Genomic DNA, 22,706 nt, shown 5'->3' with positions numbered 1-22,706 from the left:
TCACTGCAGCTAAATCCTGTTACTGTTAATTATTTTATAAATAACTTGTAAGTTTAAATACACATATTTTCACCTAATCTACATGAACAAGGAACATAGCCACAAAGGAAAAGATGGACTGGAAGAGTTACCAATCCTAGTATTTATTTGGATTCCTTCATCAATGTATGTTGTACAGACTTTGTGCAGATAGTTACATAAAGACACAAAAATTAATGCTGATCCCAGACACACCTCATCAAGAGCTTCAGTAATTAAAATTACATTTATGATTGATACGATTTGGATTATCAAGTTGAAATCTTTCTTTGCACTAAAAAACAATGTTTGGTCCAGGTATTTGGTCGGAGTTTGTCATTGTCATTGTAGTTATTTACAATTGTATTTATTTACAATGTCAATGTATTCTTGAACATCGTCTGTGGATCCCATTACAATTGGTACCCGCTGGTGAATGGATTCCGGTTGAATGTCCAGCACTGCCTCCGTACCCGTTGTAGCCATGCCTCCTGCTTGTTCTACAATGTATGCCATGGGGTTGCCTTCATACAAAAGTCGAAGCTGTAAAGAAAACATTCAGCAGATTGTTTTGACATGTGAAAACCTCCAATATATGTTTGTTGAGTTAACTCTCCTCGCATCATCAGCAATCCCACTTGTGCAGCTCAATGAGCACAGAAGGCATTGATGGTCACACAGTGAGCACAAATTTATTTCCAATAGAGGTCACTGTTGAGTGGTGATCCAAAATCTCTAGCTGATTTATCCCCTCCCTAGCCTAGTGTCTCGTCACAGGTCTGCGATCAGTTAGCAGAACAGAGCACAGAAAAGGAGCAAACTAGTCCTCACTATATTATAAGGAAAGTGAACTCTAAATGTACAGAAGAAAAAGATTGAATTGACAGAAAGGACAAGTATTGCAGCTGGAGAGGGCCTTGGAGAGACCACATCTGGAATGTTGTGTGCAATTTTAGTCTTTGTCTAAGAAAGGATATACTTGTCATTGAGGGAGCACAGCAAGGTCCACCAGACTGATTTCTGGGATGGCAGGATTGTTGCATTAGGTCAACTGGGCCTGATTTCACTGGAATTTAGAAGAATGAGAAGGGATCTAATTGAAACACAAACTTCTGACAGGGCTGGACAGACTGGATCCAGGGATATTGTTTCCTCTGGCTGGGAGTGGGGCAGTCTAGAGCAAGGGGTCACAGATTCAGGATATGGGGTAGCCCATTTAGATCCGAGATGAGCAGAAACTTCTTCACTTGGAAGGTGATGAACCTGTGGAATTCTCTACCACAGAAGGTTGTGGAGGCTAAATCACTGAATATACTTAAGAAAGAAATAGATTTCGAGACAATAAAAGTTCAAAGGGTACGGGGAGAACGCGGCAGTATGGTGTTGAGATAGAGGACCAATCATGATCATATGGAATGGCAGAGCAGGCTCAAAAGGCTGAATGGACTACTCTTGTTCCAATTTTCTGTGTTTCTAAACAAAAATTATTTTAAAATTTCCAACAATTGAAAATGTAGAAATGAGACTCCACAGGTAAAAGCTAATTTTCAGTTCCAGGTAAGTTGTTTCACAGTAATTAAGATTTACCATGGGCAGCATGGTGGCAAAGTGTTTAGCACTGCTGCCTCACAGTGCCAGGAACCCAGGTTCGATTCCGGCCTCAGGTGACTGTCTGTATAAGTTTGCACATTCTCCCCATGTCTGTGTGGGTTTCCTCTGGGTGCTCTGATTTCCTCCCATAGTCCAAAGATGAGTGGGTTAGGATGATTGACCATGTTAAATTGTCCCTTAGTGCCGGGGGATTAATAGAGTGGGGTTACAGGACTAGGGTCTGTGTGGGATTGTTGTCAGTGCAGGCTCGGTGGGCTGAATGGCCTCCTTCTGCACTGTAGGAATCCTATGATTCTATGCTGTTAAAAACAGTTCCTAGACTGAATTGGATAAACACCAAGTGGTAATTTTGCTTCATATCTATCACCCAAGTTCAAGAACTTCATGTTGTTGAATGTTTTTGTGAGGCAGATTAGAGGTCAATTTAAGAAGCTTACAGTTGAATGTCACAACTTGGACAGCAATCTCCGAATTTTCTCACTTAACTTTATATCAACTTTCACCTGAAGTTGCTGCATAAATATTGAGCACTGTCAGCCTCACTGTTACTTTGACAGTAAATTCTGATCCCATAGAAATTTCAATAGAATGAAGGTTTTTAAATGTTCCCTTAAAATATATTTACATTTTAACTTTAACAGAAACTAAGATGCAGGCATTGCTGGCAAGATCAATAGTAATTACCTATCCCTAATTGCTAGTGAGAAGGTGGTTATGAACTGCCTATTTAACAACTGAATGGCTTACTTCAGAGGACAGTTAAAAGTCAACCACATTGTTGAGGGTCTGGAATCATATACAGGCCAGACTTGGTAACTAAAAGAGAAAATGCTGGAAACTCTCAGCAGGTCTGGTAGCATCTGTAAGGAGAGAAAAAAGCTGAGGACTCAAAGCATCAGCTCTTTCCTCTCCTTACAGATGCTGCCAGACCTGCTGAGATTTTCCAGCATTTTCTTAGATTCCAGCATCCGCAGTAATTTGCTTGTATCCAGACTTGGTAAGGCTGGCAGTTTTCCTTCCCTGAAGGATATTAGTGAATCAGATGGGTTTTTAATGTCAATCCGGTCGTTACATAGTCATCATTGCCAATGCTAGCCTTTACTTCCTCAGTTACCACGGTGGAATTTGTCTCCTGGCCGGCATCTCCACATCTAGTTCATTTGTCCAGGTCTCCAAATTACTTTTCCAATCGCATTAGAACTGCAGTCCCAAACAACTCAAATCTGACATTGAGAACATAAAGCTCAGTTTCTTTGCATATTAACTCCTAGGCATCCACATTTGTAATGCACACAATCTCATTTAGCTTTGGCTCAGCAATAAGATTCCATGAATGTAAACTGCCATTGTTCATCCACACTATAGAGCAACTGAAGATATTTGTATCACAAGAGGTTTCACGATTGGTTTCTAAAGAAATAATCCTAAATTACCAGGAAAATCAACACTCAATGAGACTATAAAGCTTATATCGGTGGTTATTTATCTCCTCAACCTTGCCCCTTGTCTGAGGTGTGGTGATCTTCAGGTTAAATCACCACCAGTCGGCTTTCCCCCTCAAAAACGAGCGCAGCCTCTGGTCATGTGGGACAATGGTAACTTTACTTTTATATCGGTGTATATTTATCAATGTTGGGCATCACAGTTGGCAACTACGAGCCCTACAGCTATTACAGTTTTCTGTTGAAAACATTACAAACACACAATTTTGAATGATAAGTATACACCTGCATCAAGATTCCATTCAAAGAGTGAATTACTGAGATATAGCAAACAGACATGCTTTTGAAAGTCTACAATTAACTTCTGAGATAGTGACCAGACTTGTGCAGAAGATTTCAGCATTTTGTCGGATAATTTGGTAGAACTAGAGTTTGGACGGTTTCTTTCATACCTTTCCTTTAGGACTTTTTGAATTTGCTGGGTACAGGAAGATTCCTCCATACACTAGAGTCCTATGCACATCCGCAACCATTGATCCAATATATCTTGCACCGTAGGGAGAGTTACCATCCTGTGGGTTAAAGACAGGCAAAGTGATTTCCAGAACAAAGGAGGCTGTTCACTCTCTGTAAATTAAGGTGATATTCTTGACCATACCTCAGGGTATTTCTTCTTTGCCAAGTACTCTGTGACTGTATTGTCAAAGTACTTTGCATAACCTTCATTAATACTGTAAATATTCCCCTTCTTCTTCATGGTTACATTCTTGTTCACCAAAATGAATTCCCCAATAGCCTAATGACACAAATTATTGAAGTCAGTGCAAGTGATAAACATACCATTTAAAGCTAAGGATGGACTGACATTCGAAAATTTAGTAACACTTCATTGCAAAGCATTTATACTACACAATATTCGTGAACTTATGATGTACTTTGACAGCATTTTAATTTGGACAGTTGACAACGACAGATGGCAAATTTGGATTTATAAATTTCATTCGCAGAATTTTTGTAGTCATGTCCTGTAGTTTTCAAGGCAAGCTAAACCTAAATAATTAGTTTGCCTGCATATCAGAGAATGGCACAGAAGGCAGCGGCAACATCTAAGCCTAGATTTTTGCTCCTGAATTAGGTAGTGGGATTCACTGCTCTCTGCCTCAGATGATGGATCCTCTAGGGTTGGGGTGTGTGATGCGGTGGGGGTGGGGGATGGTGTAAGATAGAGAACCCCAGGATGCAGAACAGAAGTGGCCACAGGGGCTACGGAGTGATGAAGCAGGCTGTTTAAAAGGTTCACCTAGTTTCTCTGGTACATTATTCCAATTGTTTCCTTCAACATCAGATTCTCTATCTCTCACCCCTCACATGCTCTCTCACCATCACTCCACTCACTCCCCATGCCCATGCATGACAATTCATGCAAACCCATATCCCCCACTCTTTATCTTTCCACCATACATATTAACCATCCATGGTCAGACTTAAGGAGCCATGTTAAGATTAAATAAAGGTTCTAAATATTTATTATTTGCTTTACTTTATAAAACAAAATCATGAACGTTATTCAAAACAGTTAAATTCCCTCAATAACTTAATCTCTTCTAAAAACAAGTAGTTGTATTCATAATCCTAAATCAGAGACCGCTAATCCTTGAATAACCTATTTGAGCTGTCAATCAAACTTTGATCTTAGGATAATGATAATTACTGTGATAATCTGTTGTGAAAAGCAGCTAAACATTAATAATGTTGTAATGCTAGCACTTAGAGTAATGTCTACAACAGCTATTGAAACTGCTGGAACAATCTTTTTCAACTATAACACACTAGCTGTCAGTTTTTTCAATTTTTAAAAGGCTGGGCATTTAAATATCTTCCCAGCTTGACAGTTCTATAGATCTTATCTGCTCTTTAAGAACATTTGAGACTTCTCTGCAGATTCACAATGCCCACAACGTGGGATAAGACCCTTGCTCTAGTAAGTGGGATCTAGTTCAGGTTTCCCTCACGTGAGAGTTACGCTTCTCTCCCTTTCCCCTACTGACATATGAAAAATGGGTTAAATCAGAAATAGGGAAGGGCCTTCTCGATCCAAGACCACCTGCCATTTTGGAAAATCCTTGAAGTCTCCGCGACTCTGAAAATCTGGGCCCTACATCCCAGTGCTGTTGGAGGAACAGTGGCAGAGTAACAATCACCACCTATCGTGAATTTCGTGTGGGTAACCATTCAGGCCTTAATAACAAAAATCATTCTTTTAAAGATAGTATATATGTAAATGAGAATATAATTGTTTAAAATGCAGACTTTAAAAAAAATTTAACTTTGAATTTATAATTACATGCTTTTGGCCTCACCTGGAAACCAGTGTTATAACATGAATAAAATGCAGAGAGCCACAAGCTGGTTTGTCCTCCTCAAGTTGCCGCCAGAGACATGAAGCTACCACCAGTAAACCTCAATGGCTGTCTCCAACAACATCAACATAGGCCTGTCATTTACTGGCTGCAGGCAGACTATGGGCTCAGCAGTCCATGATCTTTATGGATCTTCCTCAATATCAATATGAAAATTAGAACTTTCCTTGAAGTCCAGAAATCTTTGTTAGTACTGATTTATAATGCTGTAAAACCTCAGAGGAATGCCAATCGGTCAGTGATTATACACCAATCTCTCCTTGTTGAAATACGAAAACGTAATGGACTAAATGTGATTGCATGAATTGGAGGGGAGAATGCTATTGAGTACAGAGTTTGCTAGTTTACAAGTCACAAGAAAATTTGACAGTCATCACCAAAATTAATTTATAATGCAGTGGCTTTTGACAATAAAAATGAACATTACAAGATCTTACTGGATCCAGCATGAAGCAGTTCACTCCATTTCCTGTGGATAATACCAGCATTGTGGCACTGCCATACAAAGCATAACCAGCTGCTACGATGTTACGTCCTGGCTGCAAAGCATCCTTTTCGCTTGGCTTGCCACTCGAAGTCTGAATATAGAAAAGAAGGGTGGTTATTAGATTGAATTATTGCAAAGGTGAACTAAAATGCTACAAGTTACAGTATAAACATTAAGTTGGCTTGGAATCTGCAGTGTTTTTGACAGCAAACTATAAGCAGAGGTGAGGCAGTTGTGATCTGTCATACACTGCTCTGCCACATGGTGCGCTGTGGACCTCATCTCCCAGAAGCTGCAACCAATTGATCTGAAAAGAATTCCTTTTCTGTTCCATATCACCGTTAAAAACCTTGTTAAAAAGATAAACTTTGTTTAATGAGGTGCAAATAAGTTTTTAAATAGTGATCCAAGTAATATCTGCTACAGGCCAAACTGGCATTGAAAATATAATTCCATACTTTTGGAGCATTATTAAATGTACCAATTATGATTAATTAATGGTCATTTAAAAATATATATTTCAGCTTCTACTTTAACCCCATGTGAATGTCTCAATCCTTATTTCGCTCTCTATAAAGTGATTTGATGATTGGTGTTTTTCATTTTCTGGTTAGATGAGAATTCTTTAATGTGATTGGCTGCTCAGACAACTTGATAACACCACTACAGCTCACACTGGGATTCCCCATTGAGGAATGCTGCAATCCCCTTCAAAACAAAAGAAGTAAAGTTCATGTCACAGAAGAGAGAGAAATCAGATCACCCAGAGGAAACTCACGCAGACATGGGAGAACATGCAGACTCCGCACAGTGACCCGAGCTGGGAATCAAACCTGGGTCCTTGGTGCTATGAGGCAGCAGTGCTAACCACCCAACTGAAAAGTAAAATATATCATCCTCAAGAGCATGAGAAAGTAATAAGGGCCTTGGTCATATTCATTAGAATATAAAGGATGGAATGGAATAGAATAGAAGGCTGACTGAACAATATTTCTTGACAATTTATGTTTCCTGCAATACATTAATGGGGGATAAGACACCGATTAGGATCATTCATTAAAGAAGCTAAAGGGTTGGATTTGAGAAAGAACTGAAATAACAGAACGTGGACTAAGCCCCCATTTCAAAACCTTTTATGTCAATGACAGTGATTGAGTCATACTGACCCTGACATTGGTAGTTTGGTAGAAGATGTCACGTAATTCTAATCAGCAAAATCCATGTTTTAACATTAATGCACTCATGTTGCATTCCTCTAGATGCTTTCATATTACCACTACCCCGTTGACTTAAATTTTATTGATTAGAATTTTTACCCTTAAAAGTAGTAGCAGGTAAACAACATTGGTAACAAATTGTCTAGTTGGCTAGAATGGCCTGAATGTTCCAAGCAAATGAAGGAAAAAAAACAAGATGCAGATTATTCTGGCCAATAATTACAGTTGATGTTGTGTACTCAGTTGATCAAGTGTTTTCCTGGGGTTACCACTACTCTGAGTTTGAAAGTGTGAACCCCTCACCCTACACCACTGCAATAAATCAAACCAGTCCAGAGGAAAATAAGTTTAATCTTTCAGAAATAAAACAGAATTCCCAGTTAAACTTGACCTTTATCTTTTTAAAAAGGTTAACGGTAAAGAATTCTACAATAAGTAAAATGTTACCTTTTTATAGATGGCAAAAATTGTTCCAATGGAAACAAGGCAGTCAATATTGGAAGAGCCATCTAGTGGATCAAAGCAGACAATATACTTCCCCTGAAAATTAATAATAGGATTGTCAATATAACAGAATTGATTCCTCTTCCACCCTATGCATTTCTTAATCATGTATTTTATATTACAGTAGTACTTACCCAAAAATACATGAATTCCAATTTTAAGGCAAAATGTTGCCTTTTACAATAGGTATGGTAGCCTAACAACTGACCTGTTGGTCTGGGTCCACAATGATGGCATTTTTTTCTTCTTCAGACACAAGCACACATGTACTGAAGGAGGATTTTAACATGTTGACCATCATGTCATTGGTAAGTACATCGAGCTTCTTCACTATATCCCCTGTTACATTGACTCCACTTCCAGCAATCCCATAACTAGAAAATAATTAGCATTATTATTCAACCAGAATATGTACAAAGTCATATTACACCGGTATGCGATTTTACAGAAATATGTTACTCTCTGTAGTATTGCTCTTTGTAAGGTTTAAATGAAGTTGCAACTCCTTTCCCGATTTCTACCTTTGAATCTTGGATTAATACATATTATTGGTTTTAAGAAGAAACTTCAGGATTAAACTGCTATTTGTAATATATATAAATGATTTGGAGGAAAATGTAACTGTATTGATTATTAAGTTTGCGGACGACACAAAGGTTGGTGGATTTGCTGATAGCGATGAGGACCATCAGAGGATACAACAGGATATAGATCAGTTGGAGACTTGGGCGGAGAGATGGCAGATGGAGTTTAATCCGGACAAATGTGAGGTAATGCATTTTGGAAGGTCTAATACAGATAGGAAATATACAGTAAATGGCAGAACCCTCAAGAGTATTGATAGGCAAAGAGATCTGGGTGTACAGGTACACAGGTCACTGAAAGTGGCAATGCTGGTGGAGAAGGTAGTCAAGAAGGCATATGGCATGCTTGCCTTCATCGGCCGGAGCATTGAGTTTAAAAATTGGCAAGTCATGTTGCAGCTTTATAGAACCTTAGTTAGGCCGCACTTGGAATATAGTGTTCAATTCTAGTCGTCACACTACCAGAAGGATGTGGAGGCTTTGGAGAGGGTACAGAAAAGATTTACCAGGATGTTGCCTGGTATGGAGGGCATTAGCTATGAGGAGAGGTTGGAGAAACTTGGTTTGTTCTCACTGGAGTGACGGAGTTTGAGGGGAGAGCTGATAGAAGTCTACAAGATTATGAGAGGCATGGACAGAGTGGATAGTCAGAAGCTTTTTCCCAGGTGGAAGAGTCAATTACTAGGGGGCATAGGTTTAAGGTGTGAGGAGCAAGGTTTAAAAGAGATGTACGAGGCAGATTTTTTTTTACACAGAGAGTGGTGGTTGCCTGGAACTCATTGCCGGGGGAAGTAGTGGAAGCGGATACGGTAGTGACTTTTAAGGGGCGTCTTGACAAGTACGTGAACGAGATGGGAATAGAGGGATATGGTCCCCAGAAGGGTAGGGGGTTTTAGTTAAGTTGGGCAGCATGGTCGGTGCAGGCTTGGAGGGCCCGAAGGGCCTGTTCCTGTGCTGTAATTTTCTTTGTTCTAAACAGGCCATTCCTTAATGAACAGGAAGAAGGGAGAAGAACCTTTGTAGCTGGAGAGGTCATTTTTATTAATGTTGCAATCATATCATGTATTAGTAGGCAATGACACTAATTAATGTCTAACGAACACTATTAATGTGGGTAATAATGGGTGGATTCTCCGGCTGCCTGCGCCCCAAGACTGGAAATTCCCACCTGAGCTCAATGGACCTTTAAATAGTCTGCCGTATTTTCTGTCTCATCCACTACAATCACCACGGAGGGCAAGACGGGAGACTTTCGGCCAATGACTTGCTCACAGTTTGTCACTGTCTCCTCACAAACAATGAAAATTGTCATTAAGACCCAAATACTTTGCACATCTCACAAACATCTCTTTATGCAGAATGCTATAACACTATAATTTGTTTTATTATTTAGTTTAGTTTCAACATTTTGGGTGCAAAAGGAGGCTGGATAGACTGGGGATTTAAAAAAATTATTCTTACATGGGGTATTGGTGTCACTGGCCAGGCCAGCATTTATTGTTCATCCTGAATGCCTTAGCCCTTGGACTGAATGGCTTGATAGGCCATTTAAGAGTCAACCACATTGTGGGTCTGGAGTTACAAATAGGCCAGACCAGGTAAGGATGGCAGATTTCATTCTCTAAAGAACATTAGTGAATCAGATGAGTTTTTAATGACAATCAGCAATGGTTTCATGGTCATCAGTAGACTTTTCATTCCAGAGTTTTATTGAATTCAAACTTCACTATCTGCCATGGCAGAATTTGAACCCAGGTCCTGATCACATTGAGTCTCTGGATTACTAAACAACACCACTATATTATCGCCTCCCCAATATTATACTATATCATTATTCCACAAGGGCAATTGCAAAACCAATCAGCTTGGTGTATAAAAGATGCACCTGCATTAAGTTAAAATTTCAGAGGGGAAAAATACTGGAGTGTTACTTCATACAAAGCGCAAAACATTTTCTTATATGAAAAACTTTACCTGACACTTCAAGGCTAAAAATCTTAGTGGTATAAAAGGACAGAGACTGAGGCCAAATACAAGTTAATTGCTGAGTGATCCACAGCAATAAAAACGGACAAATTTGGGCCTTTTTGAGTTGCTTCCAGTAGTTCCTTTCGGAACCATTAATTAGGCCACTCGAGACCCAGTACAATTTGGTGGCACATGGGTGGTACAAGCTTCATCCCTTTCTAGAACCCGAAAAGTTCAGATACAATCAGTTTAGAATCCTAAATTGCATGGTTAAGTTGCCAAATGCTCGTTTCAGATGGTGCCCTGGGCGATTAAAAATCACCTGAGCCAATATGACAGTGACTCGATTCTAGTCCAGATTGGGTGTAAGATTAATTTCTTTTTATGCACAAAAGAGGTGCCCGTAAGTTTAACTTCTTTCTCATAAATACAATTTCCATTTGGAGCACCTGTTATCTGGGTGGTTACTTAAAGGTTTTTCATATAACAGAACAACCAACACTCCCCATTTCTGAAATGTAAGCAGTCATAGCCAAAGTAGTTCTTCCTCAGGGGTTACGTTGACTATGGGACATGCCCACAAATAGCAGCAGAAAAACTGGGCTGGGAGCTGCTGTCATTCATCAAGAGACCCAAGGCATTCAGTAGCTTTGTTGGAATTAAGGCAGGCAAATTACAATTTTTAAAAATGATATAATTACAAAAATGAACACTATTAAAGCCAAAAATGAATTAAAATTTCAATTTGTCAGTGGAATATAGTCAGTGAAAAATAACTTCCAGGCTGCTGCAGCGACAGTTTACTAGGTTATGTGGCAACAATTGGTAGCAGTTTCATCTCTGAATTACGAGGTTCCAGGCTGAGTCTTCAGTGCAATGCTGAAAGAGTACTGCACTGTGGAAGGTGCTGTCTTTCAGACAAGAAGTTAACTGGAGCCCCATAAGCCTGCTCTGGTGGATGTAAAAGATTACCCCTGGCACTATTTGGAAGAAGAGCAGGGAGAGATCCCAGTGTCCTGGCTAATGTGTATATTTCAGTCAATTAGTATCTCAATAAACAGATTATTTAGTTGTTATCACATTACTATTTGTGGGAGTTTGTTGTGTGCACAATTGGCTGCTGCATTTCCTTTGTTACAGTAGTTACAATACTTCAAAAACTTTGCTAAATTGCTTTGTAATGTCTGGTGGTAGTAAAAAATCATGATACAAATGCAAGTCTTTCTTTCCAGATTCCATTGCCTGTAGTGGTAATGTCCCTTTGTTCCTCAAGGTGTGCTCCCTGATAGAGATGGGCATCTGAATGCCCATTCAAAATAATTCAAATGAGCCTGACCTGTTGAAATCAGTGAAGGTCTGGGTCCCAGGGAGAAGACTTACCTCGAACCCAGGCAGAAAATCAGCCCATGATTCTTGTGATGAAGTTTGACCTTCAATGAATAACTGAGTTATAATATGGTGTCAGCAAGGTTAGATAATTAAAAAGTAGATTATGAAACTCTGCAAAACTATACAAATTGCATAACACTCAGGCCAACATAAACTATAAACAGATACCATTAATTATATCCTTGTGTAGTTTAGATGGATTAGCCATGGGAAATGTGTGGAGTGATGGGGATAGGGTGGGGGAAAGGTCCTGGGTAAGGTGAGTACTTTGTCAGAGAGAGTCGGTACAGACTCAATGGGCTGAATGATCTCCTTCTGCACTGTAGGGATTCTATAATTATAAAGTAATTACATTAATAAGAATTAATCTAAAGAAGCTCAAGAAACATGAACCCAATAAATATTTTATATCTAATGGGGTGAATTTTCCCATTCTGCTCGCCGCAGGAATCGGAGCGGGCGATGGGCGGACCATGGAAAGGTCCGTTGACTTTGGGCGGGATTTTCCGGTTTTGGGGTGAGCGTGGCCAGAAAATCCCATCCACTGACTTTCTGCTGCTAGTGCAACGTATAATTCTTTCAAGTCTGGCACATTTTGCAAATTAGATGATCATCAAAGAAATAATTCTTTGGACTCAACAGCTACGAGTTGATTTTTGGTCCCAGTTCTGGTTTGCTTTATGTTACATTCCCTGCAGGAAGTTAGACATTTGTCAGCTCAAAGCCACACTAACAATGAGACATTTCACAATAAATTCTACCGTGTGTGATTTTACTTCAGACAAAACTGACACTTTTGGATCTTGCATTTGCATCTACCAATACCATATACTTTGCAGAAGTAGGAAAGTTGAGGAAGAAAAGAGAGAATTATTAAAGTAAAATTTGTTCAATCCCTTCCCTTTGCACTGTTCTTTGTGGCAGTCAAAAAAATATTTCTTCTCCATATATTATTGAAAAATTGAAATTCTTGCAAACTTTCAAAATGACACAAAGTACACTGCATAACTGAATTTCTTTGTTTAAAATCCATAGACTATATTTTGTTAATGTAAAAGTAGCAGTTTTCAGGCATAATCTGGCAGGACTTTGAAACAAGCCAATAATTAATTGCTGTGCAAATATTTTCTATCCTCATTGCAACAGTTTAAAAGCCCTACTGTTACAAGACACTGAACTTTTGACCAAGCTAAGCAAAAATACTCCAACATGAATCTTGCTGTAACTTTGCAAGGAATCAGGAATGTTGCCACACCAGCAAACATACCGCAGGTTGCCACGGCCCAGGTCTCATTACTTATCCTAAACAGAGCAACACACAGAATTAAACTAAAATTCTGTGTCTCCAAAGAAAGGATAGCACAACCATTTATACTGATGTCCTTTCAGATAAGTATAGATTGAAAGCCACTCATTAAATCTGAGGTATGCAGATTCTAGTTTACAGAAAATAAAATCAGTCTTTCTTTACTGAATGATCTATCAGAATGGTGAATTAGTCTATACAGCACTCAGATACACAAACTGGATTTTACAATTATTTGACAATCTTATTAAAAAGGTATATACACTTTAAGGAATGAATTCCCAATTATATCTGAATCAGAAGGAAGTGAAATGTGTGTGCTACGCAAGTACACTTGCTCAGCCACTTCCTTCTCGTATTTGGAATCGAGATAAATTACCTGCTCATTGCGAGTGTTTTCTTGGACAATGGTTTGAAGGAGCCCTTGAACATGGAAGCAGTTGACCAGAATTTAAATGGGCTCTGCATCTATTTACATGGCTTCATTATTGTCAACAAGACAAGAGTAGGGGATAGCACTCACAAATTCCTGGAACATGGAAACTCCACACCCAGGTTTTGCTGTCAGTGACACATCACTTTCAAAGATGCCCAGTATAGGTGATTGCCTTTGGATGAAAGTATTGTGACTGCTGCCTGTTCTGCATTAAGCTGCAGAATACATTGTTGAAAGTTACTGAACATACTGGAGAAATGTATCTTCTGTTTAAGCAGGCCATTGTATTTGCATAGATACTCAGATGGTCTTATGGGTACCAAACTCAGCGAATACGTTTGGAAATACAACAATGGTGTCATGCCGATGTGAACGTGTCCATCCTGCTTAATAATGTATCATTTACCCATTTGATACATACACAGTCAGATTTACAGATACAATGTTTCCTGGAAGGCCATGGGCACCTTATTTGTTATCAACAGATGAAAAAATGATCATAATTTGAAGGGATTCCTTCCTGACAGGCAAGAGCCTGACTCATCTTCATTCCTGGTGAGGTCTGTGCAGTTAATGTGCAGTGCAATCACTGAGAAAAATGTTACCCATTAACACAAGGTTTGCAATGGATTAGAATTTAAAATGAATATCCTGCACATAATGTTTGTTAAGGCACATTGAACTTAGGCAAACAGGCCAGGAAATACGAAGAAAAATACAGCACAGGAACAGGCCCTTCAGCCCACCAAGCCTGCGCCGATCATGTTGTCCTATCTAGACCAACTCCCTGCATCCCTCAATACCCTGCCTGTTCATTTGTCTATCCAGATAAGTCTTAAATGTCACTAACGTGTCTGCCTCAACCACCTCACTTGGCAGTGCACTCCAGGCCCCTATCATCCTGTGTAAAAGAACTTCTCCCACCCATCCCTATTGAACCTTTCCCCCTTATCTTGAACTTGTGCCCCCTTGTAATTGTCATTTCTGCCCTAGGTAAAAGCTTCCAACTGTTCACCTTATCTATGCCCCTCATAATTTTATAAACTTCCATCAGGTTGCCCCTCTGTCTTTCAGGGAGAACAATCCCAGTTTATTCAATCTCTCCTCAGAGCTAATACCCTCCATACCAGGCAACACCCTGGTAAACCTTTTCTGTACTCCCTCCAAAACCTCCACGTCCTTCTGGTAGCATGGTGACCAGAATTGGACACACTACTCCAAATGTGGCCTAACCAACGTTTTATATAACTCTAACACAATTTGCCAACTTTTATACTTGATGCCCCGGTCAATGAAGGCAAGCATGCCATATGCTTTCTTCACTACCTTTTCCACCTGTGCTGCCACTTTTAAGGACCTGTGGACCTGGACTCCCAGATCTCTCTGTGTGTCTATGCTCCTGATGGTTCTGCCATTTAATTTATAGCTCCCTCTGAATTGGATCTACCATCTAATTTGTGCAGATTAAATTCAATCTGCCATTTCTCTGCCCAATTTTCTAGCTTATCTATATTCTGCTGTATTCTCTGACAACCTTCATCACTATCCGCAACTCCAGCAATCTTAGTATTATCCACAAACTTGCTTCTCTGACCAGCTACGTTTTCTTCCAAGTCATTACAAACAACAGAAGTCCCAGCACTGATCCCTGCGGAACCCTACTAGTTATAAACCTCCATTCAGAAAAATACCCTTCCACCACTACCCTCTGTCCTCTACGGCCAATCCAGTTCTGAATCCATCTAGCTAGTTCATCCTTGATCCCATGTGATTTTTGCATGAGCCTGCCATGAGGGGCCTTGTCAAATGCTTTACTAAAGTCCATGTAGACAACATCCACAGCCCTTCCCTTGTCAATCATTTTTGTCACCTCCTCAAAAAACTCAAATTAGTGAGACATGATCTCCCTCAGACAAAACCATGCTGTCTGTGGTTAATAAGACCATTCAATTCCAAATGTATATAGATCCTATCCCTAAGAATCTTCTCCAACAATTTCACCGTCAAGCTCACTGGCCTATAATTACCCGGTTATCCTTGCTACCCTTCTTAAATAACGGGACAACATTGGGTATCCTCCAATCCTTTGGGATCTCACCTGTGGCCAAAGAAGAAACAAAGGTTTCTGTTAGAAGCCCAACAATTTCCTCTCTTGTCGCCCTCAGAAATCTGGGATAGATGCCATCTGGCCCTGGGAATTTATCTGCCTTAATGCTTTTTAATACACCTACCAATTGCTCCCTCGTAATGGTGACTTGCTCTAGAGGGTTCACATACCCCTCCGAGACACCAATCAATGTGTCCCTCTCCTTTGTGAATACCAATGCAAAGTACTCATTAAAGGATCTCACCAACTTCCTTTGGGTTTAATGCAGAATTTCCCTCCTTTGTCCTTTAGTGGACCAACTCTTTCTCTAGCCACCCTCTTGTTCTTAATATATGTATAAAATGCCTTGGGATTCTCCTTAATCCTGTCTGTCAAGGACATTTCGTGACCCCTTTTTATTATTTATTTATTATTAGTATCACAAGTAGGCTTGCATTAACACTGCAATGAAATTACTGTGAATTTTGTTTGCCCTCCTAACTCCCTGTTTGAGTTCTTTTTTATTTTCCCTGTATTCTTCAAGTGCTTCATCTGTTTTAGTTGCCAAAATGTAAGCAAACAGAGCGCAGAAAGGGGGTGGGAAGTGATCTTTGGGCCCTTTTCCAACAATTTGTAATGGAATTTCTGGGTTTTTATCTCTTAGCAGCCCCATGATTGATAACAGCTAAGAATCACTGTCAGAACAGTTTTAGTATTTCAAGAATCCTGCTCCGGGGAAGTACTAGATGACAAAGCGTACTCTGTCCGCCGTGTTCACCTTCTGAGGAGGTCGGTGCGGTTTTTCACTGTGGCGCATTGGAACTGCCGATCGGAGAAGCTACGACATCTTCTTCGGAGCCTTCAACATGTCATCGATGAAGACAAACATCTCGCCAAGACCATCCCCACACCCCTACTTCTTGCCTTCAAACAACCGCACAACCTCAAACAGACCATTGTCCGCAGCAAACTACCCAGCCTTCAGAACAGTGACCACAACACCACACAACCCTGCCACAGCAACCTCTGCAAGTCGTGCCGGATCATCGACACGGATGCCATCATCTCATATGAGAACACCATCCACACGGTACATACTCTTGCAACTCGGCCAACGTTGTCTACCTGATACGCTGCAGGAAAAGATGTCCCGAGGTATGGTACATTGGGGAGACCATGCAGACACTACAACGGATGACTGAACACTGCTCGTCAATCACCAGGCAGGATTGTTCTCTTCCTGTTGGGGAACACTTCAGCAATCACGGGCATTCAACCTCTGATCTTCGGGTAAGCGATCTCCAAGGCGGCCTTCACGACACACAACAACGCAGAACCCCTGAGCAAAAACTGATAGCCAGTTCCGCACACATGAGGATGGCCTCAACTGGGATCTTGGGTTCATGTCACACTATCTGTAATCCCCATGACTTGCAAAATCTCATTAACTGTCCTGGCTGAAGACAATACACACCTCTTTAACCTGTGCTTAACCCCCTCTCCACTCACATTGTACCTTTAAGACTTGATTACCTGTAAAGACTCGCATTCCAACCATTATCTTGTAAATTGAGTTTGTGTCTGTATATGCTCTGTTTGTGAACACAACTCGTTCACCTGAAGATGGTGCGATACTCCGAAAGCTTGTGCTACCAAATAAACCTGTTGGACTTTAACCTGGTGTTGTGAGACTTCTTACTGTGATAACAAAGGTGACAGGCCAGAAATGCTAACTCTGCTTCTCTCTCCAAACATGCTGCCAGACCTGTTGGGTATTTCCAACATTTGCTGTTCCTACATCAGAACGGGGATGATTCAGTTTTGAAAGTTAAGATTCTCTTGTGAACATGATTTTTTCTGGAAAAAATTCAAAAATGTTTCAATCAAATCCTATTAAAATAACCGTACCTTTTAAAATTGAAGGTGGAATTTCAATATTAAATACATGATACAGTGAAGAGTGACAGTGGAAATGTCAGAGCACAATGGGAGCTCTGTTCTGAGAATGGTACACGTTGACTAAAAATAAACTAAAACCAGATCTGAAATTATATCGTTTATTGGTGATATTAAACAGAAGGTGAGTAGGTATTGTTTAGAGATGATTACATAATAGATAATAATCTATCAATGCAATGTAAGCATGAGGCAGCACTTCCTGTTGTAGAAATTGTGCTCTCCCATTGGAAGGTCCATAGGACACACCTCCCAACTTTTCAAAACTAAAAAAGGACTAATACAAGAAACAAATAGCTGAGTTTTAAAAAAAAGACAGTTGCATTGAGCCAAAAATATTAAAAAGGTCCATGACCATATCAAAGCTATATCATTCAGTATTAAACTACAAGTAATCGTGGATCAATATCTGACGTGGTTTAGTGGAGTTGGATGCATGTGTTGCAATACTCAAATTATGTTTTGGATAGCTCTTAAAATTTTATCGCAGGTTTAATTCCTCCAAGTATCTTAAACCAGGGGTCAAAATTAAGCTGCAGCCTATTAAAAAAAACTGAAAAGTATTTAATTTGTAGGGCGGACGTCAAAACCAAAATAAAAACAAACTGGATAAAAACAAATTACTGCGGATGCTGGAATCTTTGACAAGGGGTCATCTGGACTCGAAACGTTAGCTTTTTTCTCTCCTTACAGGTGCTGCCAGACCTGCTGAGATTTTCCAGCGTTTTCTCTTTTGGCTAAAGACAAACTGCATGCTTTCTAAACCCGTGCAATACCACTCCGAGTGTAAAGAAAAATGGCCACATTAAGGAGTTGAATAATAATTTGACTCGGCATGTTTCACAAGGTACCCCTGGGGGGGGTTAAGGTTTGCAGGAGAGGGTTATTCCCAGACAGGATACCTACAGGTTCGCGATGCCAGCCTTCCTGACGGCCGAGGAGATGGCTTTGACAGCAGTGTAAACGGAGCTGAGAAGTTGATTCAATTCCCCGGTGCCTTTCGCCTTTCTCCCCTCCTCCAGCATGAAGCGGGTCACTGTGACCACGTTGGTGTCGAAGATAGACTGGTCAGACATGCTGCTGCTGCTGCCCGGCTACTCGCTGAAACCCTGCAAGGAAGAAATGCACCGTGAGGCTGGGAGGTGACAGAGAAGGAACCGCCGAGCTAAAACAAACACCACACCATACAACTTCAGGAGGGCGGAACCTACAGCTCAGTACTTTTAAACCAATGCTGCCAAGATCCAGCCCAGGAAAAAGGAGGGGCTCCTCCACACAGCAAATCAAGTCAAACTTAGTGGAAATAACAGTCACTGAATCTGGGTAAAGTTCAGGCAGATATGACAGTAAACACATGGAACTGCATCTGATACATTCGGCTTGTCCTTTCAAACATATTTTTGTTGCTATGCTGATTTTCATATTTAAAAGACAGCTATCTATACTTTTAATGGATTACTGCAATGATGTATTGTGATTACATACGGTTCCCATTATACAGACTCCTTTTGTGATCAGCAATAAGTGCCATCGGTGTGATTACATTTGAGTGATAAAGTTAACCAGATGGAGTCTGGAACTGCTGTCAGTTAATTTTAAAGTTCAGTGACACGAGCCCAGTGAGCTGATCTTATCAGATTGTGAGATCTCACTGTTTCTGTGGCGTTTTATAATCCTTGAAAATCCCTTTCAAAACTCCCACTTTTTGTTCCCTTCTTCCAAGGACAAATGGATTAACTTGAAATAAATTTCAAATCTGTTTATGGAGCGTGATTCGAGTAGAGCTGTGAATATAATTGGCAGTTGGTGAAGTTACCTCTGAAATATATGGGAAGTGTGCTAAAGCTGTGCTATTTCTGCCCCCAGTTGCACTATGGGGTTCATTTTAACTTGTCACGGTGTGTGTGGGTGTCAATGCGGGCAGCAGGTTAAAGAGGGGGAAGAAGCCAACAGGGACCCACTGACTTCCACATTTAACTGAAGTGCATTCATTAGCTTGCTGGAAACCCCTGCAGGATAGGCAGGTAGGTGCAATTCTTGGTGGCACGGTGGCACAGTGGTTAGCACTGCTGCCTAACCAGGGACAGTGTAAGAAGTCTCACAACACCAGGTTAAAGTCCAACAGATTTATTTGGTAGCAAATACCATAAGCTTTCAGAGCGCTGCTCCTTTGTCAGATGGAGTGGAAATAAACCTGTTGGACTTTAACCTGGTGTTGTGAGACTTCTTACTGTGTTCGCCCCAGTCCAATGCCGGCACCTCCACATCATGGCAACCAGGGACAGTACCAGGGACCCAGGTTCAATTCTCACCTCGCGTGATTGGCTGTGTGGAGTTTGCACGTTCTCCCTGTAACTGCGTGGGTTTCGTCTGGGTGCTTCGGTTTCCTCCCACGGTCCAAAGATGTGCAGGTTAGGTTGATTGGCCGTGCTAAATTGCCCCTTAAACTCCCTGACACTAACAGGGTAAATACATGGGGCTACGGGATAGGACCTGGGTGGGATTGTTGTCATATAGGCTCGATGGGCCAAATGGCCTCCTTCTGCACTGCAGGGATTCTATGATTCTATAATTCGAAGAAGTTTAAAGTTTTTTTTAGAGTTTATTTATTAGCTACAAGTAAGCCTTACATTAACACTGCCAATGAAGTTACTGTGAAATTCCCCTAGTTGCCATACTAGGGTGCCTGTTCGGGTCAATGCACCTAACCAGCACGTCTTTCAGACTGTGGGAGGAAATCCACGCAGACACGGGGAGAACGTGCAAACTCCACACAGTGACCCAAGCCAGGAATTGAACCCGGGTCCCTGGCGCTGTGAGGCAGCAGTGCTAACCACTGTGCCACCGTGCCGCCCCAATGTTTCTCCCTCCACAGATTCTGCCAGACCTATTGGGTATTTCCAACACTTCCTGTTTTTATTTCAGAGTTCAAGCATCCAGAGTATTTCACTTTTATTTTAGTGATTCATTGCCACTCCTCTTCCAGGAGTGCCTACCTTGAAGAAGTTCTGCACTTCTCTCTGAGGAAATTTCTGTTTATCTCTTTCAGCATGTTTGCCTTACTTTCCATTTCTCTTCTGGTATTTGGCGAGGCGTTTAGCAAAACACATTCCTCAACTACTGTTTCCATCACTGATGTTGTACCTGGAAATTCTCAGATACTTTTGACCAGTTTGCTTACTCCAAGGTTTTACCCCGGTGCCCTTACTTGCAAGATGGACAAAGGACAAACACAAGTAAAAGTGCAACAAGTTTATTAATAACAACACTATTAACCCTTAAATTACCCACATAAAACAAGAGGATACCCCAGCAGATACTACCCGCAAAGATGGCTTGGTTAAACTGCAGGCTCGATTCTCTGAGTCCCTCTGGTCCGTCGTCATGAAGGTGAGTCTCGATGGCAGCTTCTTCCTTCCTTCCTTCCTTCTCTGGTCAGTCTTCCGAATGGTCAAGGTCACCTCCTTCATCGAGTCTTCGCTGCTGGTGTGTCTGAAATGTGTTCCTTTATCCACCTGGCTGCTTGCCTTTCCAGAAACTTCTCTGGCTTCCAGCCAATGAGGTCCCAGGAGGGGGTTCCAATACCCAGTGGGTTTCTTAATATCTGCCTGACAGGACACCAGGGTCCGCTCTCTGGTGTCCCATCTCCATGCTGTTGCTTACATGTAACTGCAGGAACTTTTGGTGACCGAAATTCTGGCCCGATCTGGGCTTCTAACAATAGGCCGGTGCATTTCAATGATGTGCAATGATCTCCTGCTAAGTATCAGTAGAGTGCAACGACCTTTGATGGGTGGTTGATGGGTCAGGCCCAGGCATGTTTGTGTATTTGTACAATTGGCCTGCCTGAGGTTTGACTGTGTTTGATTTTAATATGCCCAATTCTTTAATTTAGGATATCCAATTTTATCAGCCTTAAAACGTGGCCCTGTTTATATCACCACATTCCCTCCTCCTGATCCAATGAGCGTCAGCGAACCGGATCACACAATTCCTACCAAACCATCTTAACAAGCAAGTACCCCGAATCTGGGGTTGATAGTATCATCCCTAACCCACAATAGTACCAACAAATTTAAATGAAATAAAATAATTTTAAAAAACAATAAGAAACAATACATCAATCGGGTATATACAAAACAAAGCAATCAACAGTACAAAATGACAAGTGACTATACATATTAAATATAGATTGTAGAGCCTCTCCTGATGTCGGATGGCCCTTGCCGAGTCCAGGTTTTGCAGAAATTCCTTCTTCCATCGGGCGAATTTGAATGTGAGGATGGTTAGGTACACTGCCATAAGTAGGATTCCTATTACGGCCAGGTGTGACAGAATGCGGACCCATGGGTGGATTTGGACATTTGAACCCCAATCCCAGAGGTCCTCCCACCATGTAGTGATTCTAATTTCACTAATGTTCTTTTCTATTTCCCCTTGTTGTTGCACCACTTTGACAAAGGTCTTGTGTGCTGTGATCAATTGCGTCCGAATGTGTTGAAGTTTCTCGAGGAGACGTGTTATCCCAGTATCAAATTTTTCAAAATAGTCTCCCAAGCTTTGTCTCAATTTCTCGCTAGCATTTATTAGTATTTTCTCTCTTCTGTGTATGTCTACCATCTCAATTAATCCTATCCTAGCGGGAATCTGTGGTTTAATGCAAAAGGTAGTGTTGTGGATGTTACAAATGGCTGCCCCATATTGGTAATTTTCTAGCGAGGTTGTAATACAATATTCTCCCTCCCCTCTGTAAGCCACCCGGGTGATATCCCTTTCCAAATTTCGAATTTCCAGTATACAATTCAGGTCAGTGGTTGTTCTGAATCCACACAGGGCATGTTCATTTTCATACACCGGATATGGGCACACGACCATTTTGTCTGTGTGTTCACATTTCTCCAGACTGGTGCCTATGAGCTTCCCTCCTTTCTCAACCACATACGGTAGAGTCCCCTGGTATTCCATCCACATCCCTCCTTTAATGATCCCTATATTTTCGGCTTCAAAAAGTCTGAACCCGACCTTATCTTTTAAAATTACTGGGATCCCCAACACCATTCCTAGTGCAGTCCCCGGGGTTCCTTTACAACTATCATTAGACCAGACCTTGGTCAGTTGCCGTAATTGGCAGTTAGTGACATTGAGGTGTCTTTTTCCCCGGTACAGGTGTTCAATCTGTTCATCACTGATCCAGGACGGAACTTTCCCCCTGCCAACCTGGTCGAGATTCTCTCTTAACTGCTCAACCATCCATTGCCCATAGATGCTACATAGGGTTCGGT

At 41.0% G+C, this 22,706-nt stretch overlaps 1 protein-coding gene across 1 annotated transcript; it reads right to left on the bottom strand.

Moving 5' to 3' along the window:
* Nucleotides 1–102: 102 nt before the first annotated feature.
* LOC144494895 (fructose-1,6-bisphosphatase 1-like) lies at nt 103–18,624 on the bottom strand. Its single transcript, XM_078214410.1, has 7 exons — nt 18,331–18,624; nt 7,908–8,073; nt 7,643–7,735; nt 5,929–6,069; nt 3,730–3,867; nt 3,524–3,643; nt 103–561 (listed from the first exon to the last, which is right to left on the bottom strand). The coding sequence occupies exons 1-7, from the start codon at nt 18,498–18,500 to the stop codon at nt 370–372; spliced, it is 1,020 nt and encodes a 339-aa protein (XP_078070536.1). The 5' UTR covers nt 18,501–18,624; the 3' UTR covers nt 103–369.
* Between the last annotated feature and the right edge of the window lie 4,082 nt (nt 18,625–22,706).

Source organism: Mustelus asterias, chromosome 6 (genome assembly GCF_964213995.1).
Source record: "Mustelus asterias chromosome 6, sMusAst1.hap1.1, whole genome shotgun sequence".
NCBI lineage: Eukaryota > Metazoa > Chordata > Chondrichthyes > Carcharhiniformes > Triakidae > Mustelus > Mustelus asterias.
Note: the sequence above shows the minus strand (reverse complement) of the source record. Positions and strands in the feature narration are given on the sequence as shown.